Source organism: Salvelinus fontinalis, chromosome 9 (genome assembly GCF_029448725.1).
Source record: "Salvelinus fontinalis isolate EN_2023a chromosome 9, ASM2944872v1, whole genome shotgun sequence".
In the NCBI taxonomy this organism is placed as follows: domain Eukaryota; kingdom Metazoa; phylum Chordata; class Actinopteri; order Salmoniformes; family Salmonidae; genus Salvelinus; species Salvelinus fontinalis.
This window is the reverse complement of record NC_074673.1, coordinates 25,557,921-25,572,809: the sequence shown is the minus strand read 5'-3', so window position 1 is coordinate 25,572,809 and position 14,889 is coordinate 25,557,921. Positions and strand designations below refer to the sequence as shown.

General features: G+C 43.9%; 1 protein-coding gene across 2 annotated transcripts in view; it reads left to right on the top strand.

Moving 5' to 3' along the window:
• LOC129862331 (inositol 1,4,5-trisphosphate receptor type 2-like) overlaps positions 1-14,889 on the top strand; it is a 154,569-nt gene that overhangs the window by 55,432 nt on the left and 84,248 nt on the right. The window contains exons 29-37 of one of the 2 annotated variants that reach the window (XM_055933852.1): positions 200-322; positions 862-1,062; positions 2,501-2,752; positions 3,093-3,218; positions 3,513-3,641; positions 3,836-3,956; positions 5,064-5,245; positions 5,373-5,515; positions 5,818-5,947. In XM_055933852.1, the coding sequence (XP_055789827.1) occupies positions 200-322; positions 862-1,062; positions 2,501-2,752; positions 3,093-3,218; positions 3,513-3,641; positions 3,836-3,956; positions 5,064-5,245; positions 5,373-5,515; positions 5,818-5,947 (1,407 nt within the window). The remainder of the gene's footprint in view (positions 1-199; positions 323-861; positions 1,063-2,500; positions 2,753-3,092; positions 3,219-3,512; positions 3,642-3,835; positions 3,957-5,063; positions 5,246-5,372; positions 5,516-5,817; positions 5,948-14,889) is intronic. The other variant, XM_055933853.1, reaches the window with a different exon arrangement.

Genomic DNA, 14,889 nt, shown 5'->3' with positions numbered 1-14,889 from the left:
ACGACTGGGGATGAAGCGAAAACCTACAGGAGGGTAGCTCTCCAGGAACATGGTTGGAGAGTCCTGAGATAGATTAACACTGCCTTGGTAGCTTTGTTTGACCATCTTTATGGATTGATTTTGTGGTGACGCAGTTGTACAACTGTGTTGTGACTCATGTGCTGTCTGCCGGTCTGTCTGTCGGTCTGTCTGTCCCCAGAGTGATAAGAAGATGAATGAGATCATGACACTGGCCCACGTGTTCCTGCAGAACTTCTGTAAAGGGAACAGCCAGAACCAGGTTCTGCTCCACAAACACCTCAACCTGTTCCTCACACCAGGGGTATGCTCACATATAAACACACTCACACAAGCATGCACATTACGCTTCGAACACACCGACAGCGTCATTGCATTTTGGTACACCAGAATTACATTAATTTCCAAAGAAACGCTGCGTTTGCCTTGCAGCATTGAGTTGCAGAGGCAGTTGCAGTGCTTTTGGTGTGGTGCATATGTTGGATTTATCGAACGTAGGTGTCAAACTGTATGCGTTGACGGCTTGACAGAAATGGTAGCAGAAGGTGAATGTTGAACTTTTGTTGCACACATCCTGGTGATGCTGCGTACTATTTTGCGCAATGACGTGGTCGGTGTGTTCGAGGCGTTACGCATGCATTCACGCCACACTGCGCACACGCATCCACACAATGTATACATGCGTGTATAGTTGCACACTCTACTCAAACACACAAACACGCAGCCGCACACGTTTGTCTACATGTTTGAACTATTATTCAACAAAAGAAATGCATTTTATTACAAGATATCCGTATGTCAATAAATGTGAAATCCCTGGACACATCTTTTCCCTCTCTCCAGCTCCTGGAGGCTGAGACCATGCGCTACATCTTCATGAACAACTTCTATCTGTGCAACGATATCAGTGACCGTGTGGTCCACCATTTTGTTCACTGCATCGAGACGCACGGCCGACACGTCCAGTACCTCAAGTTCCTCCAGACCATCGTTAAGGCCGACGGGAAGTATGTCAAGAAGTGCCAGGACAAGGTCATGACCGAGGTGAGAGAGGGATGATGCGATCTTTGAATGGCTGTGGAGACAACACAATAGCATAGTTTCCACTACCACTATCTCTTAAAATGTAAAAAAAATTATAAAAAGGATAAGTACTGTTATTTTATAGAGTAATCTAATCTATTTTCTAGTTCCATAGCTAATCTATCCTCGCCTGATGACTCAAACTGATTTATTCTGCTGCTCTATGTTCGCTACATACTTCAGTCAGAGACCGCCGTCATTGAAGACATTTGTGGTGAGGTCAAAATGAGGGGTGTTGTACAAAACAAAGTCCTCTGCGATTGGATCATCTTTAACCAATCAGAGTATCAAATCCATTGCGGAGAAGAAACTAACGTCCGTGGGCGTGGTGTAGCGTTTGGCCGGAGCAAGGAGTTTGGGTAGCCATGCAAGATCTATCCATTCCCAAAATAAATAAAACCTGACTACTTTCTGAAAATACCTTGTGGATGAATTTGTGTCCCGTTGACAGTGGTCGGAATCTTGGTTGAGGGCATTACAGGAAGTCATTGCATGTTGCGTCTCAGTTTAGGTTAACAGGAAGTGTAAACCAATATCATGGTATGTCCTGCTCATCAGTATCAAACTATACTGAACAAAAAGTAAACGCAACATGCAAAGTGTTGGTCCCATGTTTCATGAGCTGAAATAAAAGATCCCAGAAATGTTCCCATGGTGGCGGTGGGGTTACGGTATGGGAAGACATCAAGCTACGGACAGCGAACACAATTGCATTTTATCGATGGCAATTTGAATGCACAGAGATGCAGTGACTAGATCCTGAGGCCCATTGTCATGCCATTTATCTGCCGCCATCACCTCATGTTTCAGCATGCTAATGCACACCCCATGTTGCAAGGATCTGTACACAATTCCTGGAAGCTGAAAATGTCCCAGTTCTTCAATGGCCGGCATACTCACTAGACATGTTATTCATTGAGCATGTCTGGGATGCTCTGGATCGATGCGTACGACAGTGTTCCAGTTCCCACCAATATCCAGCAATTTCGCACAGCCATTGACGATGAATGGGACAACATTCCACAGGCCACAAACAACCGCCTGATTTATTCTATGCCAAGGAGATGTCTCGCTGCCTTAGGCAAATGGTGGTCACCACGCCCCTAGCCTTTTCCCCTTTTTTTTAAGGTATCTGTGCTGTGACCAAAAGTTGTACAGTAAATCTTTCTTCTCAGTTATGTGAAATCCATAGATTAGGGCCTCATTAATTTATTTCAATTGACAGATTTCCTTATGTAACTGTAACAAAGTAAAATCTTTGAAATTGTTGCGTTTTTATATTTTTGTTCAGTTTGTATCGATATATCGAATGATCAATATTGGTGCCCCCACTAGTTATAAGGTATTCCCTATCTAACCTCTACTCGTCTGTCTCCCTTTCTGTCCATCCCACTCCCAGCTGGTGAACGGTGGCGAGGACGTGCTGGTGTTCTACAACGACCGCTCCTCCTTCCCGGTGCTGTTCCAGATGATGGGCTGCGAACGGGAGCGTGGGGACGAGGGCGGAGCCCTGGCCTACCACAACACCCTGGTAGAGCTCCTCGCTGCCTGCACCGAGGGCAAAAACGTCTACACTGAGCTGAAATGTAACTCCCTGCTGCCCCTGGATGACATCGTCAAGGTGGTCACCCACGATGACTGCATCGCTGAGGTACGGGGTCATCTTGAGAGTCTGTGTGTCATTGGATGCTGAGGAGTCTTTCAGTAGTCTAATGTGATTTCATATCCTTGTATTCCACTTCATCTGTACTGATCTTAGGATACAGAGTAAAGCAGAATAGAATAGCATTATAGATAATTGACATGCACCTATTTTGTTTGCATACAGAGAGTGGTCAGAGGTTTGCTTACCTAGATTCATAGCAATGCATACAAATTGTGATTCCAGAACAGCCAGCCTTGATATAACCTAGCTTTCATTCACCTCAGTGGAATCGCTCACACCTGTCATTCATCTGGATGCATGGTTTCTATTGGCCCTCCCTCCCCAGGTGAAGACGGCTTACGTGAACTTTGTGAACCACTGCTATGTGGACACGGAGGTGGAGATGAAGGAGATCTACACCAGCCACCACATCTGGAAGCTCTTTGAGAACTTTCTGGTGGACATGGCACGGGTAATGTTCTCACTAAGGTCCTCCTCAAAGGGATGTGTCTCAATAGTCCAAAACAGGTTATTTTTCCTCTGTTTCGTTGTGTCCTCTTCCTCATCTGCACTGATCTGAACACAAAAAAACAACATGGTGGGTCCCTTAAGGGAATGGGCTTTTCCCCAGTCCAGTTCATTGTAGATGAGGGAAAGGAGAAGAGAAGTCCATTTGACTATTGAGATATACCCCAGGTAAGTCTCTGTCCCCTCACTCCTGAGTGACAGACAGACTTCACATCCCCCTTTCCTTTTCTGTTTTTAGGTGTGCAACAGCACCACGGACCGTAACCATGCCGACGTTCCCCTGGAAATGTATGTGATTGAGACAGTAATGGCCATCGTCAAGGGCTTCTTCAGCTCCCAGTTCCCTGTCAACAACTCCAACCTGCAGGTATGGCTGGGAGAGAGGTTAACCTTATACATGGGCATTTAAATACCATTTAAATTGGAAGGACAGAGGACCAGATTTGGTTCAGTTCAGGTACTTCCGGCAAATGCGGATCCATCTTGTAGTTGGCACAACATTTTGAGTGTTATTGAAGTGTACGTTTTATCTTCTCCTATTATCCCTCTCTCTTATGTCAGACCCACCAGCCCATCTTCATCAAGCTGCTCCAGTCTTCCTTCAGGATCTATAACTGCACCTGGATCAGCTCGGCCCAGAAGAACAACATTGAGGGCTGCATCAAAACACTGGCTGACGTGGGTGAGTCTCACAGCCCAATAATTACACTTTGACAGGCCTTGACCAAGGTTGGTAAACTGGAAACGTTGGTGATTGCTATAATGACAGGCAGACATTGCAAGTCTTGAGTCTCATCCAATAAAACCTGTTATTCTGCCACAGCTGTTATTCTGCAACCACTGTGTATTCAGACAATATTTGCAGAAAGTAGTTCTCTGTTGGTTGATTGGGTGTAATGTCAGTTTATGTTAATATCTATGTCTGGAAGAAATCTGGGCCGGTGTTCATAAAGTGTCTGAGTATTCAATACGATCTGCAAGGCTAAACTGATCCTGTATCAGCACTCCTACTTTGAGGCTCCCTCAGTTCCTAGTTATAAAGTAGTGGTGTAGTAGCTGGACAAAAAGAGTATCGTAACGGATATGGGTAATTTTCTGGATACAATTATGATCTGAGTATTTTTTGTAATTATCCGTGATTGGAAAAAAAGTTATTTTCGGGTTCTGGCAAGCATCTTTCTCATGTCAGTCAATCACAAAGTTTCTAAATCATACTGTACTGTCTTTGAGTCAGTAATGTTCGTGGTCTAAATAGCTCAACTAGCTAGTTTGCCTGTCTGTAAAGAGAAGGGCAAGCTGTACGTTGTTCCTGCTGCTCTGATTGGATAGAGTGAAGCTGTGTTTCTCTGTTCACTTCATCTGATCACTTTTCCTCACAGGTTTTCATTTAGAATGTTACTATGATAAATCACATGGTGAGGATGTTTCCTAGCAAACTATCAATGTGCATAATATCTAACAAGTGGGGCATGATATCTAACAAGTGGGACAAGGGTAGGGAAAGAATACGAAACGCTAATGCGCATTCTGACTGAGTGACAGCAAACTTGGCTGCAAGTTGTAGACACACACACACACCCACACCCACTTCTCTGCTCGCTGCTCCTAATCTGCAGCCTTTTTGCAGTGAGAACATGCAGGGAGGTTTTTTGACAACATCTATTTAGGCATAATAAAACACGTCATTTTTTTCCCATCACGAGTATCATCTGATCCAACTATCAACTTACGTATACAATTACGAATACGAGTATGGCCATGTTTAAAGTCTTCCTTGTCTCCTGTCCAGCCAAGGCGCGTGCCATAGCCATACCGGTGGATCTGGACAGCCAGGTGAACACTCTGTCTCTGAAGGCCCACACCAATGTGGTGCATCGTGCCGCCAAGGACTGGAGGATCTCAGCACGCACCCGGCCCCGAAAGGAGACCCTAGGAGGGCCCGACTACAAGAGCATCATCGAGAAGCTGCAGGTGATCACACACACACACACACACACACACACACACACACACACACACACACACACACACACACACACACACACACACACACACATACACTATACTGCAAAGAGTATTATACTGTGTTGTGTTCCAGGGTGTGGTGGCATGTCTAGAGGAGCAGTTCAGTCCTAAGGTCCAGGCCGAGTTCTCTGTGTTGGTGGATGTACTACACAGCCCTGAGCTGTTGTTCCCAGAGGCTGCCAGACTGCGCTGTGAGAGTGGAGCCTTCATGTCCAAGTTAGTGTTGCAGAGGCACAGATGCAGTCAGACACTCATCACAGATACACTATCTATGGGCTGCATTTACAGAGCATTTAGACCAGTGCAAAGTTAGCATTTGACCTACCATTGTTCTGGTTTGTGATTTAGTTTAGACTATCTAACTGACTTCTCCTAAATGTTTCTGAAAAGATATGTTCTAATTTATTATTGTGGTATTCATAATCCTCCAGTCATAGGTCACATGTCTGTTGGTGTGTTTAGATGACTTGAAGCCATGATACTCATCTTCCACCTGTACCCTTCCCCTTGTCATTCAGACTGATCAAACACACCAAGAAGCTGATGGACAAAGAGGAAAAACTGTGCATTAAGATCCTGCAGACACTTAGAGAAATGCTGGACAAGAAGGAGGCCTTCGATGAGCCTGTGAGTACTGATCCAGACATGGTGAGACAAGAGTTTGTTTATATACAAGGTCTTTTTGGTATAGGGATGTGCAGAACATCAATATGATACTGTATCAATACCCAAGGCTACGATACAAAATAATGTGTACTGTTGGTTGTCATCAACCACACTAGCATGCCCCATTCAAAAAAATTAGAACTAACAACAGATATAGCCATTGGTTCACCCCAGACTTGACTGCCCTTGACCAGCACAAAAACATCCTGTGCGTTCTGCATTAGCATCGAATAGCCCCAGCAATATGCAACTTTTCAGGGAAGTCAGGAACCAATATACTCAGTCAGTTAGGAAAGCTAAGGCTAGCTTCTTCAAACAGAAATTTGCATCCTGTAGCACTAATTCCCAAAAGTTTTGGAACACTGTAAAGTCCATGGAGAGTAAGAGCACCTCCTCCCAGCTGCCCACTGCACTGAGGATAGGAAACACTGTCACCACCGATAAATCTACGATAATTGATCATTTCAATAAGCATTTGTTTACGACTGGCCATGCTTTCCACCTGGTTACCCCTACCCCGGCCAACATCTCAACACCCCCTGTAGCAACTTGCCAAAGCCCCCCTGCTTCTCCTTCACCCAAATCCAGACAGCTGATGTTCTGAAAGAGCTGCAAAATCTGGATCCCTACAAATGATCTGGGCTAGACAATCTGGACCCTCTCTTTCTAAAATTATTCACCGAAATTGTTGCAACCCCTATTACTAGCCTGTTCAACCTCTCTTTCATATCGTCTGAGATCCCCAAAGATTGGAAAGCTGCCGCGGTCATCCCCGTCTTCAAAGGGGGAGACACTCTAGACCCAAACTGCTACAGACCTATATCTATCCTGCCCTGCCTTTCTAAGGTCTTCGAAAGCCAAGTTAACAAACAGATCACCGACCATTTCGAATCCCACGTACCTTCTCCACTATGCAATCTGGTTTCCGAGCTGGTCATGGGTGCCTGGTTCACCAACTACTTCTCAGATAGAGTTCAGTGTGTCAAATCAGAGGGCCGGTTGTCCGGACCTCTGGCGGTCTCTATGGGGGTGCCACAGGGTTAAATTCTTGGGCCGACTCTTTTCTCTGTATATATCAATGATGTCGCTCTTGCTGCTGGTGATTCTCTGATCCACCTCTACACAGATGACACCATTCTGTATACATCTGGCCCTTCCTTGAACATTGTGCTAACAAACCTCCAAACGAGTTTCAATGCCATACAACAATCCTTCCGTGGCCTCCAACTGCTTTTAAATGCTAGTAAAACTAAATGCATGCTCTTCAACCGATTACTGCCCGCACCCTCCCGCCCGACTAGCATCACTACTCTGGACAGTTCTGACTTAGAATATGTAGACAACTACAAATACCTAGGTGTCTGGTTAGACTGTAAACTCTCCTTCCAGACTCGCATTAGGCATCTCCCATCCAAAATTAAATCTACAATCGGCTTACTATTTCTCAACAAAGCTTCCTTCACTCATGCTGCCAAACATACCCTCGTAAAACTGACTAGCCTACCGATCGTTGACTTCAGCGATGTCATTTACAAAATAGCCTCCAACACTCTACTCAGCAAATTGGATGTAGTGCCATCCGTTTTGTCACCAAAGCCCCATATACTACCCACCACTGCGACCTGTATGTTCTCGTTGGCTGGCCCTCGCTACATATTCGTCGCTAAACCCACTGGCTCCAGGTCATCTATAAGTCTATGCTAGGTAATGCCCCGCCTTATCTCAGCTCACTGGTCACCATGGCAACACCCACACGTAGCACGCGCTCCAGCAGGTATATTTCACTGGTCATCCCCAAAGCCAACACTTACTTTGGTCGCCTTTCCTTCCAGTTCTCTGCTGCCAATGACTGGAACGAATTGCAAAAATCACTGAAGCTGGAGACTTATATCTCCCTCACTAACTTTAAGCATCAGCTGTCAGAGCAGCTTACCGATCACTGTACCTGTACATAGCCAATCTGTAAATAGCACACCCAACTACCTCACCCCCATATTATTACTTACCCTCTTGCTCTTTTTCACCCCAGTATCTCTACTTGCACATCATCATCTGCACATCCATCACTCCAGTTTTAATGCTAAATTGTAAATATTTCGCCTCTATGGCCTATTTATTGCCTACCTCCCTACTCTTCTACATTTGCACACACTGTACATAGATTTTTTCTATGTGTTATTGACTGTACCTTTGTTCATGTGTAACTCTGTGTTTGATTTTGTCGCACTGCTTTGCTTTATCTTGGCCAGGTCGCAGTTGTTAGAGAGGGAGATAACTGGCCTACCTAGTTAAATAAAGGTGAAATAAAAAAATCTAATTTGGCTTCAGTTACAGGTGAAAGCAAATTGAAGGGGGGCTGAACTCACTTATTTCGTATTTTTTTCTGCCTCATTAAAGAAATGCTAGAAGCCATGACTGAGGCAAACGAGAGTTGTCTTGGTTCGTTCAATGGGTGTGTTATGTTCGCTATAGCCTACCATTTTGTGTTCCTCTTCACTCACCGTAGTTGAAATATACCAAACAGCCACCGTACTTTGGCTAAAGGAATGACCCTTGTGATTGTGATGCTAACTAAGGCTGTGACGGTTTTGAATGACGGTTGTTTGTCAGTCAAATGACCACGATCAACATTATAATAATTTGAATAACACACTGTCTCAGTATGCCCTATTTTTGGGTGCATGTATCTAATGATACTAATTTGCTACAAAACCTTGCTGAAACAAGGAGCAACAAGGTTTCATCACTTTGTAAAGAGTCCATGTTACCACGGAAAGGGACTGAACTGCATGTCGGCTGCAACTGTCTTCAGTGAGCTGTTTCTTCCACACCACAAAAATCTAAAACCGTCTAGTTTTAGTGTCTGTTATATTGTCTGTTAGATGTGAACCAGGCTTACTTTCACTTTATTGCTTTTGGATAAAGTTTGTCGACTTAAAGGAAGTTCAAGAACAAAAAATGATTTGGTTATGAATTCTTTGGTTCATCCATAATCGTCAGTTACACGTATTATACAATTACCGTGCCAGTCCTAATGCTAACATTAGCTCACAAAGTGAAACAAAACAAGCTGTTCATTTAATTGTCACAATATTTTTGTCACATACACCAGATGGGTGCAGGAAATCTTGTTTAACAGGGTCAGCCATAGTAGTATGGCGCCCCTGGCGCAAAAGTAGGGTTAAATGCCTTGCTCAAGGCATAAAGAACAAGTCTCATTCATTCAACTTGGCATTGATGTATTGCAGGCTAGCTATTTCTCGATCCCAAGTCCCGAGATGCTGCATGATAATGACTAAATTGGGTACTTCTGTGAAGAAATGGGCGGGCTGTGGGTTGATTCCTGCTGCAAGTTGATTCTGTTGCTACGATTGGATAGAGCGCACAGCTGTTTCTCCGTTTAGCCTTTCATTATTTAATGACAATTCTCCCTAGGCCTTACTATTCCATGTGTGTGGGCATGACTGAAATCAAAACCCAACTCAGTTTACCTATTTGCTTATGCTCTTGCCTACACGTAGCGACCTGTTTTGTTTTTTATTATATAAGCAAACAATATTATTTTATTTGGAATGGCAAGCCAGACAAAATTAAATAATGAATATGAATTTGGAGGGCAGAAATGATTACATATTAAAGCATTAGACCTCTCACTAAAGGTGCCAGTCATACAAAAGTTGTACCTAAGCCCAAACTGGTTCTCTAGCAAATTAGTAAGAAAGTCTCACCCCATGTTCAAGAAAGGCCTTTTTCCCTTTATTCAGATTACAACCTCGCACTTTCAGTTATTTGAAAAGGAAATCATCTCCCAAATATCGCTGCTTTTAAAACAAGTCATAGAAAGTTGGTTGCAATTTAAATTTAATCCACCAGAAAATACAGAGCAAATAATACAACAAATATTGTGGTTAAACTCAAATATACTAAATGATTTAAAAAATCATTAAAAAAAGCTATCTTTTGTAAATCATAAATAGGACTGGTGGATGTTATGTCACACATGCAGCTAACAAAAATATCTGTTAATGTCTGCTCTACCCAAAATTACAACCAACTAATTGCAGCATTACCGCAAAAATGGAAGAGGCTAGTGGAAGGGACTTGTCTGTCGGCCCTGCATTAAAGACCAAAAAGCTATACCAGTTTAATTTAAGGACCAAAAAATTGACCACTCTGTCATATAGATTGCAACATAGTTTAAGAGATTTTTGATGTACCGATTCCATGGCACATGGTTTATGAACTGATACGCAAAACGATCACAGGTTACAGGTTCAGGAATGGCTGAAGAATTGAAACATTTACCTGGAGCTAACTCTGCAGATAGAACTACTGGGTGATTTGAAAAGTCATAGTCAATCGATCAATGATATAATAATACGCCTAGCAAACATGTTTACCTTTAATTTACAATCTGTAAAAACTATGATAATAGAAAGTTTCATACTTTCTGTGTGTGTGTGTGTATGCATGTATGTATGTATGTATGTACAGTCCCGTTCAAAAGTTTGGGGTCACTGAGACATTTCTGGGATGCTGGCCGTCTAGGCAGAGTTCCTCTGTCCAGTGTCTGTTCTTTTACCCATCTTAATCTTTTATTTTTATTGGCCATTCTGAGATATGGCTTTTTCTTTGCAACTCTGCCTAGAAGGCCAGCATCCCGGAGTCGCCTCTTCACTGTTGACGTTGAGACTGGTGTTTTGCGGGTACTACTTAATGAAGCTGTCAGTTGAGGACTTGTGAGGCGTCTTTCTCAAACTAGGCACTCTAATGTACTTGTCCTCTTGCTCAGTTGTGCACCGGGGCTTCCCACTCCTCTTTCTATTCTGGTTAGAGTCAGTTTGTGCTGTTCTGTGAAGGGAGTATTACACAGCTTTGTATGAGATCTTCAGTTTCTTGGCAATTTCTCACATGGAATAGCCTTATTTTCTCAGAACAAGAATAGACTGACGAGTTTCAGAAGAAAGTTATTTTGTTCTGGCCATTTTGAGTCTGTAATCAAACCCACAAATGCTAATGCTCCAGATACTCAACTAGTCTAAAGAAGGCCAGTTTTATTGCTTCTTTAATCAGCACAACCGTTTTCAGCTGTGCTAACATAATTGCAAAAGTGTTTTCTAATGATCAATTAGCCTTTTTAAAATTATAAACTTGGATTAGCTAACACAACGTGCCATTGGAACACAGGAGTGATGGTTGCTGATAATGGGCCTCTGTACGCCTATGTAGATATTCCATAAAAAACATCTGCCGTTTCCAGTTACAATAGTCATTTACAACATTAACAATGTCTACATTGTATTTCTGATACATTTTTAATGGACAAAAAAATGTGCTTTCTTTCAAAAACAAGGACATTTCTAAGTGACCCCAAAGTGTGTGTATGTGTATATATATATATATCTCTATATATATCTAACAACATGGCTGCGCGTGTGCAACGCGAGGCTCGGCGTCTACCCAGATTTTGCAATTCATCAGTGATTTACTTAATAGTTCTTAGTTTATTCACGCAGTATAGCCTGACGTACGCTCTATATAGCCAACAATAACTTCTGGATATTGGAACACAATGCACAAAGAGTGTTTTTGACAACTTACAACTTCCACTGGAGATCGCGAAGACGCCCCGGGAGACTGAAACATCGCCGAGAGGAAGTGCCCGGAGGCGACGTCAAGATCGTAAACAAAGGCGAGGGAAGCAGGGTGGCCTGCGGGCTGGGCAAAAGCTAACCCCACATCGGCTTTCACCACCTAGCCTTTTCCCCGCTAACGGGGGAACAAAATGGACGAAAAACAACTAAGAATCATCTCACACAAAAAGGATTATGGATTGCAGCGTCATGATTTTCACGGAAACGTGGCTAAACAACAGCATACTATTGGGGTAGAGGGGCGCGACGTCTTCAATGCTGATTGTACTGCGGAGGACTCCTCTCTCCAGAGGAGGTGGTCTGTGCAAGTATGTAAACAAAGCATGGTGTACTGCTCAACCAATCTGGAGTACCTGATGATTAGGTGCAGGCCTTTCTACTTGCCTCGGGACCTTACATCCACTGTTGTTACATCAGCCTATATACCTACGGATGCTAATGCTAAACTAACAATGAAAGAACTGCAGGTTGCTATTAGCAAACAGCAAACTTCACATCCTGATGGTGCTCTTATTGTTGCAGGGGATTTTAACCACTCAAATCTGAAAACAGTTTTTCCCAAATTCCACCAAAATGTCTCCTGCCCCACTAGAGGAGAGACAATACACCAGACCACGCGTATACAAACATTCCGGAGGCTTACAAAGCCATTCCCCTCCCCCACATGGGACAGTCTGATCACCTTTCACTGTTCCTACTCCCCAAGTATTTACCCCTCATTAAACACGTGAAAGCATCAGTGAGGACAGTCAAAGTGTGGCCAGAGGGGTCAGACTCATTACTACAGCACCAGTTTCAACTCACGGACTGGAGATTGTTTGTCACTCAGGCCACTCTTGACTCCCATACGGATATTGAAACATATGCTTCTTCCATTCTGGATTACATCAACATCTGCATCAACAATGTCACCACCCATAAACTAATAAAGACCTTCCCAAACCAGAAACCTTGGATGAACAGAGAGGTCCGACTACTGCTAAAGGCACGCAATGCTGCTTTCAGATCCGGCGATGCGGAAGCCTACAGCTCATCCAGGGCCAACCTGAAAAGGGACATCAAGATGGCTAAACATGACCACAAACTGCAGTTTGAGGAGCACTTCAACAACAACTCCGACGCATGTGGCAGGGCATCCAAGCCATCACAGACCACCGGCCAAAAAAACCTACCCCCACAGCCAGCGACGTCTCCATCGCTGACGAGTTAAACAGGTTCTATGCTCACTTCGACAGGGACAACAAAGATCCAGCCATCAAAGCTGAGCTCCCCCCAGACAACCTCCCCTTCAGACGCATCAAGCCTGAATGACTTCCGACCTGTTGCACTCACCCCCACGATCATGAAGTGCTTCAAAAGACTGGTTTTGGCCTACCTTAAGTCCTGCCTCCCTCCAACACTGGATCCCCACCAGTTTGCCTACCGACCAAACAGGTCTACAGAGGACGCCATCTCCACAGCTTTACACTCTGCCTTGACCCATCTGGACAAAACCAACACCTATGTGAGAATGCTGTTCATAGACTTTAGCTCAGCATTCAATACGGTCATTCCCTCTAGACTGGTCACCAAACTCCATGACCTAGGGATCAGCCCCTCTCTCTGTAACTGAACTTTGGACTTCCTAACCAACAGACCACAGTCTGTCAGGTTAGACAACTTCACCTACTCAACCCTGAACCTGAATACCGGTGGGCCACAGGGCTGCTTGCTGAGCCCCCTCCTGTACTCCCTCTTCACCTATGACGGCGTTCCTGTACACTGTTCCAACACCATCGTCAAGTTCGCAGACGACACCACGGTGGTAGGCCTGATCAGTGACAATGACGAGTCAGCCTACAAGGAGGAGGTCAAGCACCTGGCTGCATGGTGCACTGACAACAACCTGGCCCTCAATGCAAAGACAACCAAGGAGCTCATTGTGGATTACAGGAAGTCTAAAAGCTGCAACCACGCCCCAGTTCTCATTGATGGCACTGAGGTGGAGCGTGTGCCCAGCTTCAAATTCCTTGGTGTCTACACCTCCGAGGACCTCTCCTGGACCCTCAACACCTCAACCCTGGTCAAAAAGGTGCTGCAGCGCCTGTACTTTTTGAGGAGGCTGAAGAAGGCCCACCTGTCTCCCAAGATCCTGGTGAACTTTTACCGCTGCACGGTCGAGAGCATTCTGACTAACTGCGCCACAGTGTGGTTAGCGGATGCTCCGTAGCCGATCGGAGAGCCCTGCAACGGGTGGTGAAAACTGCCCAGCACATCACTGGTTCCCAGCTCCCTGCCACCGCAGACCTCCAGCGAAAGCGGTGTCTACGTAGGACGCGGCATCATCAGGGACCTTTCACAACCATGCCACAAACTGTTTGCCCTCCTACCATCAGGGAGGCGGTACAGGTCTCTACGTTCCTGCACTAGCAGGCTCAAGAACTGTTTATTTCCAGCTACTGTAACCCTGCTGAACTCTGACACGGCACTAGCCATATCCACCCGCCCACCGCTTAGTACTGCCTCTCAGGGACCTTGTTGCACTACTCTCTTTGCACTCTTCACTGTACTACTGGACTCTGACATTGCCCTAGCAAAGTCTGATTAAGGACATTATTCAGTTGTACATGCCTACCTCGGTAACCTCATTGCTGCTATCCCTGCATTTCAGTTGCATGCCTCCTTGCACTTTCAATTTGCATTCATTGCACATTTAGACTTGGCATTTGTACTTGCCCTTTTGTACTTGCCCACAAAAAAGGTTTAATCTAGTGTGTGTCTGTGTGTGTGTGTATCCATCTATCTATCATCTATCTATCATCTAGCTATATACAGTGGGGAGAACAAGTATTGGATACACTGCCGATTTTGCAGGTTTTCCTACTTACAAAGAATGTAAGTCTTTCATTTTCATCATAGGTACACTTCAACTGTGAGATACGGAATCTAAAAAGAAATCCAGAAAATCACGATTTTTAAGTAATTCATTTGATTTTTAAGTAATTCATTTGCATTTTATTGCAAAATATAAAATATATTTTGATTTGTTTAAGTTTTTTTGTTACGACATGAGTCAATATGTTATTTCATAGTTTTGATGTCTTATATTATTTTACAATGTAGAAAATACAAAAAAAAAAAAAAAAAAACCTTGAATGAGTAGGCGACTCTAAAACTTTTGACTGGTACTCTATATAATAAAAAAAAAAAACGTAACTTAAATATCCAAGGATTTAGGAACATTGTTAATTTCCTAAATCTCACGAAACTAAATTTTGGAAGATACTGCCA